Source organism: Nycticebus coucang, chromosome 18, assembly GCF_027406575.1.
Source record: "Nycticebus coucang isolate mNycCou1 chromosome 18, mNycCou1.pri, whole genome shotgun sequence".
In the NCBI taxonomy this organism is placed as follows: Eukaryota; Metazoa; Chordata; class Mammalia; order Primates; family Lorisidae; genus Nycticebus; species Nycticebus coucang.
In genome coordinates, this window is record NC_069797.1 from 27,442,296 (window position 1) to 27,467,647 (window position 25,352).

At 40.7% G+C, this 25,352-nt stretch overlaps 1 protein-coding gene and 1 pseudogene across 7 annotated transcripts in view; one reads left to right on the forward strand and one right to left on the reverse strand.

The window, feature by feature from the left end:
- LOC128571265 (spermatogenesis-associated protein 31D1-like) overlaps window positions 1–25,352 on the reverse strand; it is a 37,864-nt gene that overhangs the window by 5,491 nt on the left and 7,021 nt on the right. For 2 of the 7 annotated variants that reach the window (XR_008375717.1, XR_008375716.1), the window contains exons 1-3: window positions 7,615–7,769; window positions 6,906–6,954; window positions 6,256–6,317 (exon numbers count right to left, since the gene is read on the reverse strand). The exons of 1 other annotated variant lie outside the window; for it this stretch is intronic. Coding sequence is in view for 3 of the 6 variants with exons in the window: in XM_053571012.1 (XP_053426987.1) it covers window positions 5,777–5,977; window positions 6,256–6,317; window positions 6,906–6,954; window positions 14,190–14,303 (426 nt within the window). In the remaining 3 variants the exon portion in view is untranslated. Of the gene's footprint in view, window positions 1–5,714; window positions 5,978–6,255; window positions 6,318–6,905; window positions 6,955–7,614; window positions 7,770–14,189; window positions 14,325–25,352 lie in introns of those variants that run through there. 4 more of the 7 variants (XM_053571013.1, XM_053571012.1, XM_053571014.1 and 1 more) reach the window with 4 other exon arrangements.
- Window positions 14,570–16,760, forward strand: LOC128571264 (dnaJ homolog subfamily B member 14-like; annotated as a pseudogene).

The window sequence follows — 25,352 nt, forward strand, 5'->3', positions numbered from 1 at the left end:
GGTTGGAGTGAAGTGTTACAACCATAGCTCACTATAACCTCAGAATCCTGGGTTCAAGACGTCCTCCTGTCTTGGCCTCTGAACTATCTGGGACTACAAACATGCATCATCTCTGATTTTTCTTGATACGGGGGTCTGGCTATGTAGCTCTGGATTGTTTTAAATTCCTGAACTCAAGCAATCCTCCTGCCTCAGCCTCCCAAGGGATTACAGGCATGAACCAGGTGTTCCTGGCCTGGAATATTATATTCAATGAGATGATGAGAATATTTTAATTTTTAAATGTACTAACTAAAACACAAAATACAAAATTATATGAAAAACACAATATTGTTGTATATATTACAAACAAATACCACACACACAGGTAGAAATGAAAATGCTAACCACATGAATGGCCATCTTAATTAACTTGATTGTGGTGATTATTTCCCAATGACAACATATATCAAAATATCAAGTTATATACCCTAAATACATAAAATTTTTATTTGTCAAGTATACATCAATAAAGCTGGAGAAAATTCAAACTGGGAGACATTTTATAAAAGTAAACAAGTGATTTTAATATGGGCAAAAGATTTAAATAAATGCGAAATAAAAGTGGAGATCCAAATAACAAGATTATGCAAAGATAAGATGCTTAACCTCATTAGTCATCACGAAACAGCAAATTAAAACTACACTGAGTACCAATATATACTGCTCAGATGGCTAAAATTTAAACACTGACAGTACTATGTGTTGATAAGAATGCAGAGTAACTGGGAATCTCAGACATTGCTGGTGGGAATTTATGTTAGTACAACCAGTTTGGAAAATTGTGAGGCAGTATCCCTGTACCCTCTAACAGAGCATTTCTAGTCTTTGCTGTGGACCCAAGCGAATTGAGTGCAGTGACTAACAAAGATTTGTAAAAAACATTCCTAGCAACTTGACTCTTAATACCCCAAACGAAAACAATTCTAATAAAGAAGAATGAAAAAATAGTGAGTTTATTTACATCACAGATATGAATAAATATAGTTTTATATATATTTATCTGAGTATATGGGTATAATAGGAGAAGAGGTCCATGTTTTTTGGAGGTATCCCAATGACCACCTCCTCATTTTGTGCCGTGTTTTTTTTTTTTTTTTTTTGTAGAGACAGAGTCTCACTTTATCGCCCTCGGTAGAGTGCCATGATGTCACACGGCTCACAGCAACCTCCAACTCCTGGGCTTAAGCAATTCTCTTGCCTCAGCCTCCCAAGTAGCTGGGACTACAGGCATCCGCCACAACGCCCGGCTATTTTTTGGTTGCAATTTGGCCGGGGCCGGGTTTGAACCCGCCACCCTTGGTATATGGGGCCGGTGCCCTACCGACTGAGCCACAGGCGCTGCCCATTTGTGGCGTTTTTTAACTCTCTTTATACTGAATTTTGTGGAATAAAGTTTTGAATTTTGATAAGTTAAATCTGTCCTTTGTTACTGTCAGTGTGTGTTTGTGTAGGTATGCTTGCAGGGCCACCAAATTGAACAAATACGCACACAGAAAAACACCTTCATAAGAACCAAACATCAGACAAGCAATCACAGTACCCACTTTTATCATCGTAACATGTAAAGAGTCACTGAAGAAGGTAAGAAAGACGGTTTTCTCAGGCCACAGAACCTCACAACACCTCCCCTACCTCCAGAGGTGTCAGGCCAGCACTGTGTGGTGAGAGAATCTATGTGCTTGGAGAAAGAAGTGCAAAGGACTGTAGAACTTCTACTTGGAACTCAGGGCCACCCTATCACAGGGAAACAGCATAGGGTAGAATTCTGCTGGCACCTATGAAGGGAGCATGCAGACCACTCCCAGAAAGGAATCTTTCACCCCTGCAGTGGGAACCTGAGCTCCAGCTAGCTCCATCGCCAGCTCATGAAAGTGGCCTGAGGATAGGAATAAATATGATAGACAGGCCACAAGGACTGTGGTTGTTGGGCAAGTCTTAGTGCTGTTAGCTTAGATCCAGTGGACTTGGGGTGTGTATAGCTGGTACAGCAGCTGTGGTGGCCAAGGGAGTGCGCACATCATTCCTATTTCAACTCCAGGAAGTGCAGCTCAGGGAGAAGCTCCTTCCACTTGGTAAAAGGAAAGGGAAAAGTACAAGGATCTTTGTCACATATCTTGGGTACCAGTTCAGCCACCAGAAAAAGTACCAAACAGATAACTCAAGTCCCTGGTGCAGGCCTTAGCTCCTAGATGACATTACTACACTTAACCCTGGACCAGAAGGGAACGTGCTTCCCTGAAAGGAAGGTCTCAGCCCTGGCTGAATTCAGTACCTGCTGACAAAAGATTACTTGGGCCTTGAACAAACACTCCAGGCCACATAGTCTTTTGTGACCAGAGCAGTGGTGGCTGTGGGAAGAGCTTGCATCATCGCTCCCCCAACTCCAGGCAGCCCAGCATGAATGAGACTCCTTCCATTTGGGGGAAAGTGAAGGAAGACAGTGAGGTGGCAATCCAGAGAATTCTCACCTGCCTTACTCAGGCACACCAAGGCGGCACCACCAGCAGAGGGCAGGAGTCATGGTGTTACTGATCTTGGTGCGCCCCCTAGTGCTGACATGGCTGCACTGACCAAAGACTTAGATTGCACCACTCAAATCCCTCTGATTACCAAAAAGAATGGGTAGCAAAGAATGGGTACAAATGCCCAGACTGCAAAGATTAGAATTAATACCTAACTCTTCAAAGCCCAGATACCAACAGACATCCACAAGCATATAGAACATCCAAGAAAATATGATCTCACCACATGAACGAAATGAGACACCAGTGACCAATCCCAGAGTGACGGAGATAAGTATCGTGGTAAACCTCAAGGTCATAAAGATATTATGTTATGATTTCTTTGGGAAATTACATTTTACCTTTTATATTTAGCTCTGTGATCCATCTTATATTTGTGTGTGTGTTCAGTACAGTGTTATAAAAAGACTTTTTTTTCCCCCCATGGATGTTCAATTATTTGACTCTTTTTCCCTCCAGTGAATTGTCATGAAAGTTTTATCATTAAAGCAACAAATTGAGTGGAGAGGGAACTGACTTCTGGACTCTTGTTCTATTAGTCTACACCGCTTTAATACTACACTGTTTGAATTAGTACCACACCACACTACTTTAAATGAAAAATATTAACTTTAATTCTTCAAATCTGGTATTATGAGTTTACCAACTCTGCTCTTCTCCTCAAAGATTGAGCTTTTAATGGGGTTGCATTGACTCCATAGTTCAATCGAGTCATAAGTGACATCGTAACAATTTTCAATATATTTACTCAATTTATAAATACCCTATATCTCTCCGCTCTTTAGAGTCTTAAATTTCTCTCTGCATTTTTTCTTTTATGGTTTTCAGTATGAAAAATTGTTATATCTTTTGTTAGATCTTACCTAAATATTTTAAATTTATGCTATTTTTATTTCTTTCATTTGATTTTTAAACCATTTATAATTGATATATAGAAATACAATTTGTAAATATTTTACCTATAGACAATTTTTCAGATTCACTTGTTAATTCTCGTACTTTGCTTGCAGATTTCTCAGGGTACACAATTATGTCCTTTGTGATTAATAACACTTTCAATTATTCTTTCTTTTTCTAATATTAATATCTCTAACTTCTTTCTCTCTCTCTTTTTTATTGTTGGGGATTCATTGAGGGTGTAAGAAACCAGGTTACACTGATTGCATTTGTTAGGAGGCCCAGGCTCTCCTAGGCTGCGGGTTATAGTTAAAAGGGAGTAAAGAATATGCACCTAAGTCCTTATAATATTTCCATTTCTCTTTGGTCTCCTTTGGTCAGATGTCTAACACACTGTGCCTCATTCTGGGGTTTATGAAAACACACCCCCCAGAATCTAATCTGTGATAGGGAAAAAGGTGATAGGATTGGAAGTGGAAATTTAAATTTAGCCTGACACTGAAACTGAGTGATGGTTAAGGACTCAGATTGGGCAGGGTTTGACACAGAGGTTGGAGATGGTTAATTACTGGGGATTCTTTACCTATGAAGGTATTTGAGATTGAAGAACACAGATGTCAAGGAACAGTCTCCTGGGACAAGCACAACAAGGGTCAGGGACACATCCTGCAGAGACAGGAGATTCCAAGAGAGCTGGATGTATTTGGCTCTCTGTTCTCCTCAAAGTTCTTAGGACACAGGAAATGCTGTCCATGTGCAGGTCTATGGTTTTTCTCTGCTGGTTCACAAAGGAAGGGAATCTGTTGAGCCATGCTTGTTGGCAATCAATACTAACATTGTCCATAACAAACTGACCATATTTTGCCATGTATACTGTGCACCCACATTTTTGGCCCCCAAATTCCAGAAAACATAACTCAGTTCTTGGCCAGAAGAAACACATGTGGGGAGGGATAACATCCCTCTGTAAACATGGAGATTGTGCCACCCTTCCACAGCCACCCACTCTGTGAAGGCTGCCCCTTCCCTTGCTCCCGGGAGCCATTCCCTCCTCACCACATCAGGGACCACGCACAAGTTTCTCATACATGTGGCCACTGGGGCAGGAGTTTCTGAGCTGCTCAACCAAAAGGCAGCCATGAAGTTCCCTGAGACCCATGCAGGGCTCTCAAACCCCTCTTTGCAGGGCTCAAACCCTCTGTGAGCAGGCACCCAACTTCTTCTACGCCAGCCTCCAAACCCCTTCTGTTCAACACCATGGGCCACAGATTTGAACCCACAAGGTGAGGGCCTGCCTCACCAGCCCCACCACAGCCCCCTCCCTTGGTCAGGGCACTAGGCGGAGGCCACACTGGCTCACTCAGACCACATCTTAGATTCTCCTGGACTGGACCTCCATAAACTCAGGAAGCTCAAGAAGGAAAGCACAACAGATCCTCGAGACACATTGGACACCCCCACTCCCAAGTCCTACTACCCACGTAAGATGAGCACTCTTGTTTATCCTTCAAAAATGGGGGCAAAAAGATGCACAATATACATGGCAAATTTTGGTAGCTGGGAATCTGACCTAAGCTGCTTTGGAAAAGAACACATTTTCTTTCCCTTTTTACTTCTGCACCATCAAATCACTACGGTTTAAACCTGTCTCTCCAAGAGGGCCAGAACATCAACTTGGGCAGGGAGACATAAACAGATGTTACTAGGTTGGCTTCCCACAAATGAAGCCTTAGAAGGTGAAGGGGAATAAACTTCAGAGATGGAGGCTCCCGCAGGAGAATTCTGACACTGCTTGGAGAGTCAGTGCCTGTGATTGCTGGGACATGGTGGACAGCTCCTCAGCACCATCTGGGGAAAACGTCTCCAGAACAAGCTTCCTTAGATGGAAACATGTTCAGGTTGAGTCACAGCTAAAGTGTTATCTGATGGTGGTGAGGCAGACAGGCTGTTGGTTCCTAATGATCAACATGTGAATCTGTGTGACCATTTTCTGGGATAAACTTGGTAAGAGATTGACATCTCTGGAAAGGCAGAGATCAAAATCACTTGACAGTGCTCAGAGAGAAAGTCATCTCTGCTTAGAGAACAACATCTGCTCCCTGAGTGTCGCATGGAGGGAGAGGAAGAAAGCAAGTGGCTGGCTGCAGAATGTCCCCTGGGAAAGTAGAATCCAAGGGAGGATCAGGCATTGGGAGCAGAGAGTGACCGAGTGCTGAGGGTGAAGTTAAGTCACATAAGGTCAGAAGAGAAGATGGAGGGTGGAGGTGAAGAAAGCTCAGATAGAAAGGCTGGTGTTAATTCTCCTGGGGTGCTTCCTAGGAGTGCAGAGAACAGGGTGGGTGAATTTTGTCACATGGAAACCGCAGGAGTGAATATGCCGGTGCAGGGAGCAGCATCTTCAGGGACTCCCAGGACAACAGTGGCTTGAATGTAACAGTTGTTCCATGGCACATCTCACAGGGGGTCTGGACACACGGGTGAGGAATTTGGACAGTACCACAGTGAAAGCCCAGGGGCTGCAGAATACAAGAGGGACATAGCTGTGGACAGGACCAGAACAAGGAAAGAGGGGCCTACTCGTCTACCAGGGTAGGACCTCCTGAAGCATGCTCCCCGTCACCTCAACCTACCCATGACTTCACAATACCCTCTGTGGTCTCCTCCCAGGCTGTTACTCACATCACCGCTCCATATCTCTACCCCCTCCATGACCATGCCAGGACGCACTGAATCCATGAAATGTATAGAGCATGCTTTCCAAAGGGTCCAGGAAACACATGAAAATATTCATCACCTTTTCAGAGTAGAATTCAGCTTCTTTCACTCTTCTGGTTCTCTTTAGGTAACTCTGCAAACCTGGGAAACCAAGAGAGTAGGTGATATGTAAGGAAGATAGGAGCACAGGGATCATACTGGAGTCCCTTTAGGGGAGAACCTTGGATTATTAAACTCTGATGGCCCAAAATCAGCTGACAAGTTCAAATGGTCAACAGTAATATTAACAGATTCAAGACTGTACGGTTTCATTCATGAAGTACATTACTCCTCCTGCTGCTAAAAACCACATGAAGTTCAGACATCAGTGGTTACTTCAAAGGGGAAGCTGAGCACCCAAGAAGTCAAAGTGTTGATACAGTCAAGAGACAGAAATGCTGATTATAAACCAACATGTAGTCTTTCCTGGACATCTCATATGGCCACCTATTGGGGAATACCCAGTGTTCAGGTCAGTCACTGCTTCCTGTCCACAGATGGGCAAAGCAGAGACCCTGAGAGGTATCTCGTTGTTTAATATCTTCCTATGAGCCTTCCTTGGAGGACTATCTTTTCCCAGAGCGACTGTATCTAGCAACTGCCCTCCTCTGAGAGCATGGACCTGGGGCCTCATGGAAGTAACAGGAAGACTCACAATTGGAGAGCTCAGTCAAATACCCAGAACCTTACCTTTCAATGTTCCACCTTCCTTTCCCCTGTTGGCTCTGCCCTGATGCTGCTGAGAACAAAAAAAAAAAAAGAATGAAAGGCTGAGACTCGCTTCTCTCACACCTCTTCCTAAGAGGCTCAGACATTCATTATCCAAGAATCACGAGCCTCTCCATTTTAACAAATGCAAAGGTGTTCCTCTTTCCATTTTTAAAGGGGATAAAATAGTCCCCATTTTCCTTCTCTGAGAAACTCAAGGGAGGATATTTTTGTGAAATCTTGACTTAGTGTTCTCAGAAGTTCTCTGCTCAAGAAGGACCCAGAATCAGAAACTAACAGTCACATCTGCTCCCTCAGAGGACCCTGTATTCTGAGGACAGAGCTTGGATGTCTGCACATTGCTCTCCTGAGCAGCTCAACATGAAGGAAGGGTTGGCTGAGTGATACCTCATATGGGAAAGCAACAATCAAGTGTCACTTTCTCAATATGCCAATCCAGAATCACGAAGTCATGTGTTTTGGGATTTATCCAGAAGCCCCCACCACACCCAGATGGGCAGGCTGTGAGCCTAAAGTGGGAGCCTTCATCCTCCTGAACCCCTAGCCCTGCCCAACCTCTCTCCCAGGAGGAGTGATGCTCAGTCACTCTCCAAGCCAATCAGACTCATTTAGAAATGTGGAAATAGGATTGGGAAACAGCAACAGGGAATCTCTCTTGGGAGCTCCTTACCTTTTGGATGTCTGAGTCTTTCCAGAAGGTTGGTGAAAATGCTTTCAACACAAGGTAGCAGAGGCACAAAAGCAACAATGTGAAACAGAAGCAGAAATCACTCAGGGCTCAGGATAGTTGTTCAGAACAGGAACTCTTCTGCACTGTCTGCAGAGTGGGGCTGCCTGAAGCAACTCAGTGCTGAGGGTGTCCAGGCTTGGCTGTAGCCTCAGGCCTGCAGCACACAGCACAAGAGAGTCATAAAGGGGTTTTGAGGGCGGGAAGGGGACAACAGGAGGAGGGCAGCCACAGCCCCCACCCACCATCCCAGCAGATCCTCTGTCCCTGTTGGGACTTCTGGGTCCCTCTGCTCTCCCTTCCCATCCCATTTTACGACTTCACACATTCTTCATAGCATATGTTTGCCTCAATGAAATGTTCCATTTTTTTTTATGTGTAACCAGCTATTACCTGAGTCCCCCTGTGCTTTGTGCAGCCTTTGACTTAGACCTTGGAAGTCTGAAACAGCTGGAATTTCTGCTTCTACCCAGATATTTATACTCTCAGGATTACACAGATCCTCAAATCTGTGTTACCTACTGAATTTTTTTTGCCTAACTCTAACCTAGATATAAAATCTAAAGTTCTATTACACTTATTTTAGCCTTATGAATGTTGAATAGAAAATGTTTTCAAGTCAGCCTTTAGTGTTTGAATCAGAGCAGCTGACTCAAATAAAATAAATAATATTCAACAATCCAAAACTAAAATAAGTATAAAATAAATGTATATGATTAAGGCTTTGAGTGATGTGGGGGTAAATTTAGAGCACTTTATTTTTCTGAAGTTAATGAAACAAACTGTACAAGGACTTCAGACATACTACATACACACAACCGCACCCACACACGTTTACATGCTTTCATGAATGAGTCTAATATTGTCAAATTCAGGAATCAATTCCCTCCTATGACTTCAATCTTCCATTCATTATATTGACTATACTATTTTTTTCTAACTCTACTCAAGGAACAGATAGTCCCAGACCTCTACATTAATTTCATAACAGGTTTGTGGCTCCCCCAAGACAGGCATAGCTCACAGTGTGAATAAATTCTTTGCTCCCTCAGCCCATGGTGGTGAAATAGGGCCTAGGAGTGTCAAAGCCTTCAGGCAGAACCTGGCCTTGAGCAGCCTCACCTGAGTCTTCCATGGGCCATGTGAACATGACCTTTCCTATAGTCAGGCTCTTCATGTCACGGCTATATACTCCCTATATTCCTCCACCTTTTTCCTAGACCTTATTTGTAAACTCTTTATCAGATGCTAGCTCTCCTCTGAACTATCTCCCAACTTATCATGTTTCTCTGAAATTCCGTAGCTCTTCACTTTCTAAGAGCTTCCACACTCTCCTCCCTTTGATATGCATCCTCAGTCAAGTTTTCAGTTCAGAAATATTTCCTTCTGGAAACTAGTAGGCAGAGACATGTGTATATTTGGGGCTGTGCCCTTGACCTCATAATGCAGTTTTAGCAGTAAGTCCCACATAGTTCAGAATCTATACAAACCGGAGAAGCGCTTTTCCTACTACCAGCATTTGTAACTGCCAAGTGGTCTCCGGAACAAATCGGATACTGTGGGGCGTACCTGCTCCCACACATCGCGTTCCTGGCATTATACTGCCTCACGGATGTGCACTAGTTGGCTATTCATAAAACCAAAAAGTGGACAGAAAAACTAAAATTTCAACAATTGTGGAATTATTGTGCAAATTATTATGCTAATATCATGGAATGTTATACATTTTGTGGTTTTTATAGACAGAATCACTCACATGGGCTAGAATGAAGTGGTACAATCATAACTCACTTTATCATTAGTCTCCTGGGTTCAAGAAATCCTCCTGCCTCAGCCTCCAAACTATGTGGGACTACAGTCATGCATCACCTCTAATTTTTGTAGAGACTTGGGTCTTGCTATGTTGATGTGACTGGTTTTGAAGGCATATCCTCAAACAATTCTGCCTCAGCCTCCCAAGATATTAAAGGCATGAACCAGGTACACCTGGCCTGGAATAATATATTCAATGAGATAAATGAGAATATTTAAATTTTGTCAGTATATTAACTGAGACACAAAGTACAAAATTACATGAAAAACCAAATATTGTTGTTTGTATTAGACACACACAAAAGTAGAAATGAAAATGCTAACCACATGAATGGACATGTTAATTAACTGCATTGGGGTGATTCTTTCACAATGAGGGCATATGTCAAAATATCAAGTTATATACCCTACATACATACAATTTTTGTCATGTATACATCAATAAAGCTGGAGAAAATTCAAACTGAGAGACATTTTCCAAAATAAACAACTGATTTTAAAATGGACGAAAGATTTAAATAATGCATCATAAAAGATGAGATCCAAATAATAAACAAGATTGTGCAAAGATAAGATGCTCAACCTTATTAATCATCAGGAAACAGCAAATTAAAATTACAATAAGTACCACTACATACTGCTCAGATAGCTAAAATGAAAACACAGACAATACTAAGAGTTGACAAGAACGCAGAGTAACTGGAAATCTCATACATTGCTGGTGGGAATTTATGTTAGCACAACCATTTTGGAAAATTGTTGGTATCTCTGTACCCTTTAACAGAGCATTTCTAATCCTAGTTGTATACCCAAGAGAATTGAGTGAGTGACTACCAAAAGACATGTAAAAACCTTTCATAGCAACTTCCCGTATAATACCCTAAACGAAAAAAATTCTAATAATTAAATACGAAATAAAATTTGCAGTTTATTTACATCATAGATGTGAATAGATATAGTTGTATATCTATTTATCTGAGTATACAGGTATAATAGGAGATGAGGTCCTTGTTTTTTAGATGTATCCCCATGATCACCTCTCATTTTGTGGCTTGTCTTTTAACTCTCCTTATAATGGATTTTGTTGAATAAAGTTCTGCATTTTGATAAGCTACAGTCTATAATTGGTTATTGTGTGTGTTTGTGTAGGTATGTCTTGTGTAAAAATCTTGCCACAGTTGAGAGGTGGAGCAAGATGGCCAAATAGACCCCTCCAGGGATTGTCCCTCTGCAAGAACACCAAATTGAATAACTATGCACACGGAAAAACACCTTTATAAGAACCAAACATCAGACAAGTAATCACAGTACCTACTTTTACCATCATAATATGTAAAAAGTCACCTAAGAAGGTAAGAAAAATGATTTTCTCAGGCCACAAAACCTCACATGTCTCCTACCTCCAGAGGTGTCAGGCTGGCACTGTGTGGTGAGAGAATCTATGTGCTTGGAGAAAGGAGGACAGAGAACTGAAGGACTGCGTATTTGAACTCAGGGCCACCCTGTCACAGAGAAACAGCACGGGGCAGAATCCTGCTGGCACCCATGAAGGGAGCATACAGACGAGCCCCAGAAGGGAATCTTTCACCCCTGCAGTGGGAACTTGAGCTCCAGCTAGCTCCATCACCAGCTCAAGAAAGTGGCCTGAGGCCAGCAAAAAATGTAAAAGATACTCAGGCCACAAGGACTGTGGACCTTAGGAAAGTCTTAGTGCTGTTCTGAGCTTCAATCCAGTGGACCTGGGGTGTGTGTAGCTGGAAAACCAGCTGTGGTGGCCAAGGGAGTGCTCACATCACCCCTACCTCAACTCCAGGAAGTGCAGCTCAGGAAGAAGCTACTTCCACTTTGGAAAAGGAAAGGGAAGCGTAAAGGGAACTTTGTCACACTATAAAATAAAGTACCACACAGATGCCTAAAGTCCCTGGTTGCAGGCCTTAGCTCCTAGATTTCATTACTAGACTTAACCCTGGACCAGAAGGGAACGTGCTTCCCTGAAGGGAAGGAACCAGCCCTGGCAGGATTCACTACCTGCTGATGAAAGAGCACTTGGGCCTTGAACAAACACCAGCAGTAGCCAGGCTACATAGTCTGGTGTGACCAGAGCAGTGGGGTGGCTATGGGAAGGGCTTATATCATCGCTCCCCCAGCTCCTGGCACCCCAGCATGGAGAATGAGACACTTATTTTGTGGAAAGTGAAGGAAGAGAGTGAGATGGTAATCCATGGAATTCTCCCTGCCTTACTGAGGTCCACCAAGGCGGTACCACCAGTAGGCGGTAGGAGTCATGGTGTTACTAGTCTTAGTGCGCTCACTAGTGCTGACGTGACTGCACTGACCAAAGACTTAGATCGCAACACTCAAATCCCTCGGCCTACCAAAAACCATGGGTACCAAAGAATGGGTACAAATGCCCAGACTGCAAAGATTAGAATTAATACCTAACTCTTCAAAACCCAGATACCAACAGACATCCACAAGTATCTAGAACATCCAAGAAAACACGATCTCTCCAAATGAACTAAACAAGACACCAGTGGCCAATCCCAGAGTGATGGAGATGAGTATCTGCATATACCTCAAGGTCATGAAGATAGTATCTTATGATTTCTTTGGGAAGTATTATATTTTACCTTTTATATTTAGCTCTATGAACCATCTTAGGTTTTTTGTGTGTGTGTGTGTTCAGTACAATGTTAGAAAAAGATGTTTTTTTCCCTACAGATGTTCAATTATTTTACTTTTTTTCCTCCACTAAATTGTCATGAAAGTTTTATCATTAATTCAATACATTGAGTGGAGATGGGACTGAATTCTGGAGTGCTGTTCTATTAGTTCACACTGCTTTAATTCATACCATTAATACCACACTACATTAAATGAAAAATCTTAACTTTAATTATACAAATCTGGTAGTATGAGTTTACCAACTCTGCTCTTCCACGCAAAGATTTGAGCTTTTGATTGGGTTTCATTGACTCCATAGTTCAATCGAGTAATAAATGACACTGTACAATTGAGTATGTTTACTCAATTTATAAATTCCCTATATCTCTCCATTCTTTAGAGTTAAACTTCTCTCTGCATTTTTTCCTTTTTTGGTTTTCATTATGAAAAATCTTTACATCTTTCATTACATCTTACCTGAATGTTTAATGTTTTATGCTAGTTTTATTTCTTTTATCTCATTTTTAAAGTGTATGTAATTGATAATTATAAATACAATTTTTAACTAGTCTACATAAAGACAAGTTTTTCAGATTCACTTAATTCTTGCACTTTACTTGCAGATTCCTCAGGGCACACAATTATGTCCTTTGTAATTAATAACACTTTCAATTATTCTTTCCTTTTCCAATATTAATACCTCTAACTTCTTTTTCTTTTTATTTAATGTTGAGGATTCATTGAGGGTACAAGAAACCAGTTTACACTGATTGCATTTGTTAGGTAAAGTCTCTCTCACAATCATCTCTTGCCCCCCAAAGGTGTGGCACACACCAAGACCCCAGCCACCTCCTTCCTTCCCTCTCTCTGCTTTTCCTTTCCCCCACCTCTAACTTATTTTTCATACCTTCTGGAAATGTGAAGAAAAAAGGTCAAATTGAAGTGGTGTTTCTGTTTCTGACCCCAGGAAGAAAGTGTTCAATGTTTTACCATTAAGAATGAATTAGCTGAAGGATTTTTGAGGATACTCTTTATCAGATTAAGAAAGTTTCTTTTTATTTTGTAATTTGCTGAGCATTTTTGTCATGAATGATCACTTAATTTTATCAAGTGTCTTTTCTACCTCCATTGAGATTAGATTTTCTCCTTTATTTTGGTAATGTGGTAAATTGATTTTCTAAAACAGACTACTTCACAGAAAAAAAACCACATTGGTCACCAAATTCCGGTTCTGTTAGTTATTCTTTTGTTACAACCACCCCACTGTCTCTGGCCTACAGACATGGACACCATGAAAGTTTTCCAAGATAATCTTTAATTCTTTCTTGATGCGTTGACTGCAGGGTGCTTTGCTCAAGCTCTCCTAAGCTGGGGGTTATAGTTAAAGGGAGTGGAAAATATGCACATAAGTTCTTATAATATTTCCATTTCTCCTTGGTGTCCTTTGGTCACAGAATACAAGAGGAGTTCTAATACCTGGAACTCATTTACAGAGGTCAGCCCTGAATCCAGGTTAAAATCAGCAGGTCTAACTGACTATTGTTGCTTATCCGGAGCACTTAACCTTACATAAGAAATCCCAGATTCATGGGCGAGTACACCCATGTAAATAAATTTGTACTGATGGCCTTATGTTTTATCCCACTTCATTTTACAACTTTTATAATCTTCTCTTCTTTAGCCTTGTGACTCTCAGGAGATTGGCTACAAGCTCTAGCCCTTCCTGGCTACAGCTATGAGGGATTAAGTCATGGACATTTACAATGTGTCTTTCATGGGGAACTTCTTTATTTTGGGTGCAAGGAACAACGCCTACTTATCTGAGTGTAACCAGTATGACTCTCACAGGAAACTTATTTATATTGGCAGAGGCCCTTGTGGCTCTGCCTTGTGTTAAGTTTATTCCTGTCAAGAAAACCACTCTCCCCAAATATGCAAGAATAACTTTTACACTTTTTCCTTCCAACACTTGTTGATTGACTTTGCAGAAATAATCTTTGAAAATTAAAAAAAAAAAAAAATGAAAAGAACAGATAACTTACACTCTCTAGGAGAGCCTTATCCAGGATAAAACTTAGGGCAGGACTCTCCCCGGTCCTGTCCACCAGAGTCGTGCCCGGAGGTCTGGGGCCCGGGCTCCACCGAAGTCCTCCCATGACCGGCAGCCGTCCGCCACCGTCAGCTCTCCGGCGGAGGTTGCTGCCTATGGACAGGAGGGTGGGCTCGGACGCCGGCCCGGAGCGCGGTCCAGGGGGAGGGAAGCGGCTGGCCCGGGGCGGGGAGGCCGCCGTGAGGAGGCGGAGCCGCCCGCGTCCCCTGCGCTCCTCCTCGCTCGCTGCTGCTCGCCCCCGCCCTTGCGGCCTTTCCTCTCTGCCGGACGGCTTCGGCCGCTTGTAGCCGCTACCTGAGGTAACAGAAGAAGCCTCAGGCCATGGAGGGGAACCGGGATGAGGCGGAGAAACGTGTCCAGATCGCTCCGGGAGGCCCCGAACCTCGGCACAGCGAGAAGGCCCAGCGCTTCCTGCCGAGGCCGGGAAGCTCCGCCCACTGCCCTCGGCCGCGCACTGTTGGAAATAATTATGAAAAATGGAAGCACAGCTGGAAATAGCGCTCCTTGCGGAAAACCCAACGGGAAGTGGTGATCAAAGCAAGCCTAATTGTACAAAGGACAGCACATCTGGTAGTGGTGAAGGTGGAAAAGGCTATACCAAAGACCAAATAGACGGAGTTCTCGGCATAAACAATTGTAAAAATTCCTATGAAGTACTTGGAGTTAGAAAGATGCTGGTGATGTAGATTTGAAAAAAAGCTTATTGAAAGCTTGCTTTGAAGTTTCATCCAGACAAAAACCATCAACCTGGAGCAATAGATGCTTTTTAAAAGATTGGAAACTCTTATGCTGTTTTAAGCAATCCAGAACAACGAAAACAATACGACCTCACAGGCAATGAAGAACAAGCTTAGAATCACCCAAACAATGGGAGATTTAATTTCCATAGAGGTTGTCAAGCTGATAGAACTTCAGAAGACTTGTTTAATATATTTTTTCCTGGTGGATTTTCTTCAGGTAGTGTACATTCATTTTGAAATGGACGGGCTGGTTACTGCCATTAACAACGTCAACATCAACATAGTGGCCATGAAAGAGAGGAAGAAAGAAGAGGTGGAGGGTTTTCTATGTTTATCCAGCTGATGCCCATTATTGTATTAATCCTCTTGTCATTATTAAGCCAATTGATGGTCTCTAATCCTCATTATTCCTTATATCCCAGATCTGGACCAGGGCCAACCATTAAAATGTAGACAGAAAATTGGGGTGTTGTTTATTATGTCAATAAGGACTTTAAAAATGAATATAAAGGAATGTTATTACAGAAGGTACACCACGGAATATTATGCAGCCTTAAAGAAGGATGGAGACTTTACCTCTTCCATGTTTACATGGATAGAGCTGGAACATATTGTTCTTAGCAAAGTATCTCAAGAGTGGCAGTAAAAGTATCCAATTGCTCAAGTATCCATGTACTCATCCCTAGTATGAAACTAATTTATAGCTTTCATATGAAAGCTATAATCCAATTATTGCCTAAGAATATGGGGAAAGGGGAAAAGAGAAAGGGAGGGGAGGGAAGGGTGGGGGATGGGTGGTGGGAGGGTCATTGGTGGGACCACACCTACAGTGCATCTTATAAGGTACATGTGAAACTTACTAAATGTAGAATATAAACATGTTTACACAATAATTAAGAAAATGCCAGGAAGGCTAACTCTTGGGCTTACGCGATTCTCTTGCCTCAGCCTCCCGAGCAGCTGGGACTACAGGCGCCCTCGTTGTAGCTGGGACTACAACGCCCGGCTATTTTTTTTTGTTGCAGTTTGGCCGGGGCCGGGTTTGAACCTGCCACCCTCGGCATATGAGGCCGGCGCCCTACTCACTGAGCCACAGGCACTCTACCGAGGGCGGTACAGTGAGACTCTGTCTCTACAAAAATCTACAGTGTGATGAAAATATTTAAATTGTATATAAAACCAGCGCACTGTACCCCATGATTTCATTAATGTACCCAGCTATGATTTAATAATGATACTAAAAAACTATTGATACATTCCCTTTAAGTTAGAGGAACAGATAGCAATGGAGACAGGCATAGAAGTAAAGAACATGGCAAATAAATTTAAAAGAACAAAAATAAAATTGTTAAGATAAAAAAAGGTAGAAAAGAGTGTAGTAGAAGATTATGTGACTAATATTTGAAATAATTGCTGGAAAGAAAGACAACAAAAAACAAAATACGCAGTATACAGCAAAAGTGTACCGTGGTGATCTTCTCCGAAGGAAGGCAGACGCCTTGAGCATGGACAACTGTAAGGAATTAGAGCGGCTGACCAGTTCTTATAAAAGAGAATGAACTGGAATTTTTATGTATACCTTTTTTGTTTTTTCTGTAAGTTTAGTATCATCATGAGAGATGAAGAAACAGATTTGATATGAAAAACTAATCTGAGCTGTTAGTTCCCGAATCTTGGATGGTTTATAACCCACTGGCTCCTTTAAATAGTAAGAATTGAAAACTAAAATTAGTATTTTAGTTATGCTTCTGCAATTATTTTCATTTTCCAAGCTTATATGATTCCTAACTAAAAATGTCTGGAGAGAAGATTGTCACAACTGTAGCAATTTCCAGTTTTAGTGATTCTCCATGTTTCCTTTGTCATGTAAATATTAATGGAATGATCATTTTGTGTACATAAATATTATTGCCTTTTCATTTAATTTCTTTAATGTTTAGCTCCATGAGACACTTCAGTTTAAATTGATGGAATAAATGTTACATGACACAATCACATTTTTCTTGACAAAGTGTCAAATATATGGAGTTTAAACCATGAAACTTTTTCAAAAATAAAAGAACTGTTTAAGTTTATATAAAATCTTATAGCATTATCAGCTTAGAGAGAATTGATGTTTTTATTATTGCCATTATATTCCAAAATATATATTGAGATAAATGAACTGGTGTAGAGTATCAGTTTACTATTTAGTTTTATGAATTGCCATACATATACATGCATAGAAATAAAAAGCTATCCCGGTAAATTTTAAGAGAAAAATGAGGGAATGGCTATACATATGAAATTAAAAGAGTCTTCAACAGTAAATTGCAGTTATGCCATTTGCAACTTCAGTAATTAACAGGCTCCCAAATGTTCATGTATATTTCTTTGAAGGCTGCTAAAATGTATTCTTTATAGAGGACCACCTATATTTCTCCCCAAGGAAATTGCAGTTTGTTAGTCATCACTTAAACAGAATCCAAAAGTAAATGGATTCTTTTTATAAGTAAGTAATAAGAATTATTACTAAAATACAGCTTTGTACCTTTAACCCTACGCCAACTTTCAAACATATAAGTAGATTACAGTGCACTTACGGGATCAGAGCAGGATCTGTTTGGCCACATGCAACAGTAACCAGAAATACGGCAGCAGGTAGAAGAGTGATTTAAAGCAAGTCGTCCTTAAAAATTCTGAGTTAAGGGCGGCGCCTGTGGCTCAGTGAGTAGGGCGCCGGCCCCATATGCCGAGGGTGGCAGGTTCAAACCCGGCCCCGGCCAAACTGCAACAAAAAAAAATAGCCGGGCGTTGTGGCGGGTGCCTGTAGTCCCAGCTGCTCGGGAGGCTGAGGCAAGAGAATCGCATAAGCCCAAGAGTTAGAGGTTGCTGTGAGCCGTGTGACGCCACGGCACTCTACCGAGGGCGGTACAGTGAGACTCTGTCTCTACAAAAAAAAAAAAAAAAATTCTGAGTTAAAAATCTATTCATCATTGAATAACTTTATTAATCCTATGGGAATAAGCTCCTTGTAATTAAATCCGTGATAAAACTAGAAAAAACAAGCTAGAAATTGAAGGTTTTTTTGCGTATGTATCGGATGTAAAAGTTTGGATTTCTTGTCTTCTATGTTTAACAATTGTAATATTTTAATGATTTTACTTCATACTCAGTTAATGGAACATGAACATATCTTTGGTGGATTTTTGGTAGCAAGACAATGCTAAGTAGTGCCTTTTCCTTCTGTTTAAAGAGTTTTCTCTGAATTTAGTTAATTTATGCCATTTGTTGAATAAAACTGCTGAAATGATCTCTTAAAAATGCTCTCTTGGAACCCCTTTTCCAGGTAAATCAGTAAAAATTCCTGATTGAATTAGGAGGTTAAACTAAGCAACATGCTATATTAGGAAAACTGGACACCTTAACCAACTTTTTTATGGAAATCTGATCTTTAAGAGAAAATAGCAGTGTTGAAAAGAAAAGCCAATTTTAAATATTTTCTTGAATTTGTACAGTAAGATTTTTAAAAAAACAGCATAGCATTCTAATAAATTTTGAAAGTTCATATATATCAGAAACTTCATAAAAATTTAAATGAAAATTTCAACTATTTATTTTTCCAGTTTTAATGAGAAATTTACATTACTATCCTTGATAATTATGCCATCTTACCTTTCTGTTGCCTAGGTTCTTTTTTCCTTAATTCCACCTTTAAGGGGATCAGTGAAGTTTGTTTCCATGTAAAGTAATATAAAGTGTATATCATAAAGTATCATGTGTCATTTGCAGTGCTGAATTCTGTTACATTTCATAAAATGCTAGGGAAATCATGATTAATAAATAAAATTTGCAAACGACTATGGAAAGCAACTGGTTGAGTGCCTGACCACACAAGGCACAAAAATGTTAAGTAAAGATTGAGTCCTTAATGTCACCTATATCCTGGTGTACAGGACTAACAAATGTCTAAGAACTTTGGGTTAACGTTACCAAGTAAGAAGAGTAGATATCTTGAGATGTAAAATGTTCATGTTTACTACTCTTTTTAATAAAAATATCAATATTTTCCATCTTATTTTTAGCTCCATGAGTGTAGCAATTTCTTTGCATCATTTTAATCAGCACCTATAAATCCTCCGTCTTTTGAGTTTTGTTTTACTAGTTTCTCTAACTGGCATTTTGAGTTTTGTTTTACTGGTTTGTCTAACTGGTATAAGTTTGGCAGAGTTATATTTATTAATGCTTTACATTTTTATCTCTTTTTTATATACACACATATGTGTATACAAACATTATTGTCCTTCTGAGGGTTTGTGGGGAAAAGAAACAGTACCTTTTCTCCTTTTGATTCCTTAGTTCCTGAATAGATTAGTGCTAGTCATTTAGTCATTTCTAAGTGTCAGAATTTACTTTAATCAAATAAGAAAACTGAATTCTCAGCAATGAAAAACGTCCATTTAGTATCAATTGAGGAAGTGAAAATAATATACATGTTGGAAACAGATTACACTTGAATGCTTAAGTACGTATTTGTTTCATAATCACCACATGCTTATTTATGATTTACAAAGATTTGGTGAAGAAAAGTGATGTCCTTAAGGCCTATATATGCCATTGCAATCAACTACTCTGCTTTTCTGTCCGCTCAGGTGTTCACAGGAGCAGGAAGGTGGAATGCCAGCCTTTCACTTTAATCGCACTTTTATGCTTCATTTTCTTTCTATTTAATCTTCATTTATACTAGTATGTAAAATAGTTACTAAAATGATTAATCTTTGGATTTCCACTTGTAATTTAAAAAATACAGACACGTGACATGCTCATGTTATTTAATGTATTCCAACATATTTCATTAAAAAAAAATCTCTCACCCGTGTTAAGGCAGTGAAATATTTCTTGATGTTAGGACCAAATGAACCATCTTTCCAGTTAAACAAGTTTTATGTCAGAGGACCAAGTGTTTAAAAGAAGAAAATTCGTGCCTTTACTTAGCTTCCCCATTCCCATTCGAAGCTTGGGTTCAGTACGACCCATATCACTATCCATCTTCATACTGAGCGAAGTAAACTGAAAGGAAGTTCATAATTTTTTTCTTATGTAAACAGAAAAACTAATGAAATGGAATAATAAATCTGAGTTTTAATCTTCACTACATAGCTGAAAACCTTGTCTATTGGCCATGTTGGATTACTGCCTAGTAAAAAATCCATAAACTTCTCTATAAGCCAGTGGAAAACAGAGTAGTCTGGCAGTAGCTTCTAAAATGTTCTTAAATTCTAATTTTCAATTATAAAGAAAAAATAGATAGAATGATGCTTTTTAAGGAATTCTTGCACATTTCTCTCATAATCTGTCAGGCACCATCTTAGAATTCAGGCTTCCTTTTTAGTTTCATTACTATTAAATATTTTCCTATGAATGGAAACATTTTTCCACAAAATATTAATTAAAATCATACTCCTTATATTAAGAATTATATACCACAATTTTGTAAACTTTCTATGTGTAACTCTTTCCTGTTGATATGTGATTCCTCTTCATTTAATTTGATTATCTGCTGGTGTTGGGGCCAATAGATTTGTGAATATCCTGTGGATAAGTCCATGTATAGGTGTATATATATAATTTTTTTCCAGCTAATACCTCAAATGTGTGATTGTTTCCTATATACCACACTGTGTTTGCACAGAGCAGTGCTTTCATTAACATTGGGTATTTTTATTTCTAACTTTGAAAATTAGTTCAATGAATTTCATTGGTGTGAATTTTTTCTGTTCATCTTTTCCATGACTGATGTAGATTCTTATTGAAAGGCCTACTTTTTAAATATATATGAATTTTATCTTTCAATATCTAGAAATCTGGAAATATACACGGGTAAGAAGTATTTCTTAAAATGCCTTAGTTTGATAAGTTATTAAAAATTGCGATGACTGGTTGCCAAGACGTCTAGTAACTGCATGGCGGATGACACCTGGCATGAAGGTAATTCTCATTCACTTTGGCACCAGGTTCTGCACATTCCAATCTGATATTCTACTTTGCCATTTAAGTGCACCATGAAAATGATAGAGATTTTTCATGACATTGGAGGGTTTCAGATTAGTTTCAAAATGGATTGCTGTTGAATCGTAGGACTGTACCAATGAGGAGAAGCACACATAAAGGATGTTTGTGTTGTGTTAATGCCGAATGGCTGGTCAGTGACTGAGAGGTTAGGCCTGCTTTTTGAAATGTTTTGAGATAGAGAGGGCTAAAAGTTCTGATGGCAAATAGCAACTTTTTTTTATTTCTGACCAGTTTTTATAGCCGGTCTGGCACATCCTGCACATACACACTATTAATCTAAAATTACGCAGTGACTTTAAGGTTACAACGCAAAACTAAATTAACTTTCCCTTAGTGCGCATGTCTACCGATAAAACCGTTACTGCTACACATTCTTCTAAAACTTCTATAATACCGCATAGAGTAGTAAAGAAAAACATGCTGTTAGCCAAATGCCCACAAACCGGTACGTACCAGCTGCAGGGGAGTCGGCTGCTTGTTTACCCGTCCTCTGAAGTCCGGACCATCTGGAGGTAGAGACCTTGTCTTACAAAAAGCACAGTGTGGAGATTCCAAAAGACTTATGGTGATGTGTCTGCAGGTGCCAGTCCCCGTAGCCAGTTTCTGAGTACTGGACTTTTACCTCCAAAGTACCCAGGCTTTATCGGCCTATTTAGGGTTCAGCCTCGGTTTCAGCCTGACTGTGCTCAGTAAGAATTCTGTCTCTGCACCATCTCAGAAAGTGGGCACAGAGGCATATAGGCCTTTTGCGTATATGTTTTTAAATTTATTTGTACTCAGAAATGCTTCTTACGTACTTTGCTTTCTTTTAGTGTGGTTTTTAGATTGCTTCACAGGATTTTCCACTTAGTTTACTTTGTATTTTGAAAAGCTGCAGGTAGCTTTCGAGATGTGATAGAATTTTGATGGAAGCCTTGTATAAATTAAATGAAGTGAAACTGGTAAAGAAGAGTTTACTTACCTATAGTGAATTCAGGAGTATAAACTAGGTTTAAAATTTGTAAAATATTTAATGTTATTTCAGACAGATAAATTTCTGTGTGAGAATTCTGTCAAAGAGAACGCTTTTCATTTTTAATGAATGTTCTGCAGAATGAATTATGATGCAATTTTGTCTTTCAGTGTCCGTAGTTTATCTCAACATATTAATAAAGAGGTCTGTTCTCACTGTAAAAAAAAAGTTAGGGCAGGGCTACCAGCCAAGTGAGACACAGAGGGGGCAACACAAACAATGTGGAAAACATGAAATGACAGAAGTTTATGACTTGTAGGCCCATGAAGGAAGAGGGGAAGCAGTTAGGGACAATAGGAAGGTCACAGGGACAGTATGCACAGCCAGGAGGTGAGCAGGAGAGAGATGGGCTTAGGCCTTTACGGGTGTCCAGGACATTACTTAAGCAGGTTTCCCATGGGGAGCTCTAACAGATGGGCTTAGAGCAGGAGGTGCACATCCCAGCGGGTCACAGCATGACTAAGAGATGGTCACTGTGCACATCTGCACAGGCCATATGGGATGTCAGGGTCACAGGAGTGAGTCAGAGTGATGGAGTCAACATGTCCCAGACGGAGGTAATCACCCACAGAGGATTGTATAGAACAGATATCTGGACCAACCACACTGAAGAGCTGGGAGGAGCTTGAGAAGAGAAACAGAGTCAAGGGTAACTGTGTCCTGCTTCCGGTATGAGAAGGTTGGGCCTATATTCACAATGGATGCTGAGGAACACCAAATATAAAAATCTACTACACATCCTCAGAATTCACTCCTAAACATGCTCTTCTATTCCTGCTGATGTAAATTGAAAACACCCTGCAGTTCCTTCTGTATATAGGCTCTCTTCTCCCGAAGCAGGTACCGCCCCATCTGTGCGATGCTGAGAACTAACTCAGGGGCCTAGACAGGCAATGAGGGGATGTCAGGGTGGGATGTGAGGAGATTCACCTCAGCTTATGAGCACTGAGCTGCTGTCACTGGAAGGCTTTTCTTCTAACACTGAGTGTGAGATTCCCTAACACAGCAAAGGAACTTCCGGGAAGATGGGGGCCAGGGAGACAGGGGTTTGAAAGATATTGGCATTGAGTGTGAGTGCTCAAACATTCCATTCCTCCCTGCAGTGGCCTACATCTTCCCCATCTCAGCTTGATGTAGGGATGATCCCTGGAGGATCCAGCACCAAAGTGGGGTTACGATTCGACATCCTCACCATCAGTCCCATGACTTGCTTTTCATCCTCATCTGCTCTACAAAGAAAACATTGACCCTTTCAAATGGCCCTGGAGGTTTTCTGATTTTCCACGTGTGTGCTTGTTGGCTTCAATATCTCCTTCCCCTATGCTGATTTCCAGGGCCTGCAGAAGAAACCAGTTCATACTAGAACCTTTATACCACTATTGTCTTGACAAATCCTAATTGCCACAGACCCTGGATCTCCCATTGCTGTGCCATGACCCCCACTTTATCCTCAACCACCACTGGTGATCTTCTGAATATCACTGCATTTCATGGATCACTGTTGAGCCATTCTCTGGGGAAGGAGAGGATTCCTGCCATATTAAATGTTAAACTCACCCAATTCCATAATTCCATTTTTGAGGGTTTGATTCCTGCATCCACTCAAGATACCATTTATCACAAGAATCCTCACAGGAAACAGAATTAGCAAAGGTTAATATAAGTAAAGTTTAATAAAGGCACTATTTACAAAGGCATGGGGGAGGGGTTAACCCTGGAGAAGCTCGTGAACCCTGGAGAAGCTCTCCAGGACTAATTCTCACCACTCACATGTCCTTCTAGGAAGTGTTATCCGTGAGGCACGGTGTCACCTCAGGACACAGTGAAGGGATATGTCTATTCTCAACAATAACTCTGACTTTGGCCTGAATGAAGACTTTGGGGAGCCACGTTTCAGGATGCTTTATAAACTGCTGAATGATTTCACATTGTCACTATGCTGTGTCACACCCTGCTTCACGGGGAAGACAGTAGACTCCTCATGCTCAATCTCCACCCAGCAAAGCTTCTTCATCACCTCTGTCCCAGAGCTGGGAAGCTTGGGGTTCTTCCTTCTAAAACATGTGAGTCCTGTTTCTGCTGCCTCAGAAATAGGGACTGGGGATCTGTTATCCAGGGTGCTGCCTCCAGAAAAATTGCTAGCGGGGGCTAGACCAGCTAGCTGAATACTTCTCTTTTTGGACATAGAGTAAAGTCCAAGGGCCAGGAACCTTTCTGAAAGCCTCTGGGGGCTATACACATTGGAAAATAGATCCTTTCTGACAGGGACATTAAGGGATAGATATCCAACAGCTGCACTATATGCTCCATCTGCTTTGATCCTCACAACACCTCCAAAAGGTAATTAGAATTATTATACCATTTATGAGATGAAGAAATGGTGAATTGAGTTACCTAAACTCATACCAAAAGCTAGTGGCAAAATTTAGAGTCATACATTGTCCTGACTCTAGTACACAAGTTGTCAAGACCAGATGGCAAAAAGGTAGAGAAAGAGACAGAGAGACAGAGAAAGAGAGAGAGAGACAGAGAAAGAGACAGAGAGACAGAGAAAGCGAGAGGGACAGAGAGAGGACCATCCCCTTCTGATAATGCTTTTTACTGGAATCTTGTCCATTCGAAGAGGATTGGCAAGGGGGTTTTCTGATTAGCCAGTTCAAAGGTCACTCCACCTTCGGAAGTCTGTGTGTGTGTGTGTGTGTGTGTGTGCATGTGTGTAAACGTGCACTTACACAAGTACAGCATCTTAGACAGGAGCTACAAATGCATCTTCCCCTCCCACAGTGGATGGTGCATCCTGATGAGCCCCATCAGAAAAATGTTATTTGTCAAAGCACTGATCAGCTTTACTACCAGGAAGCCTCAAAGCATTCAGGGAGCACCTCTTTTGCTTTAGCTTCTGTCTCTGATGCCAAGGCGAAGGATTTGGCACTTCTGTCTCCGAAAAACTCACCAGCACCATCACACTCATGCCCAGTGTCTCTTAATGCACCTCTAGCATTCATGTTGATGGAACTACAGGGCCCTCTTCCTGCAGTGGAAGGATCTATTGCCCTCTTTCTCCAGGATTTTAGCAAAAATTATCTTTTCCCTGACAACCTCTTGGCATCCACTACTGTGTATCTCTATGTTCCATACCAGTGTTTTGCAAATTTTCTACCTCATGTCACACTTGAAACTATAGTTAAACTTCCATTGTGCACTTAAATTATGCTGATTAAAAAGGAGAATTTTCAAAAAATATATACTTACTGTGCTTTGAACTTTTTTCAAAAATAATTTATTAATGATC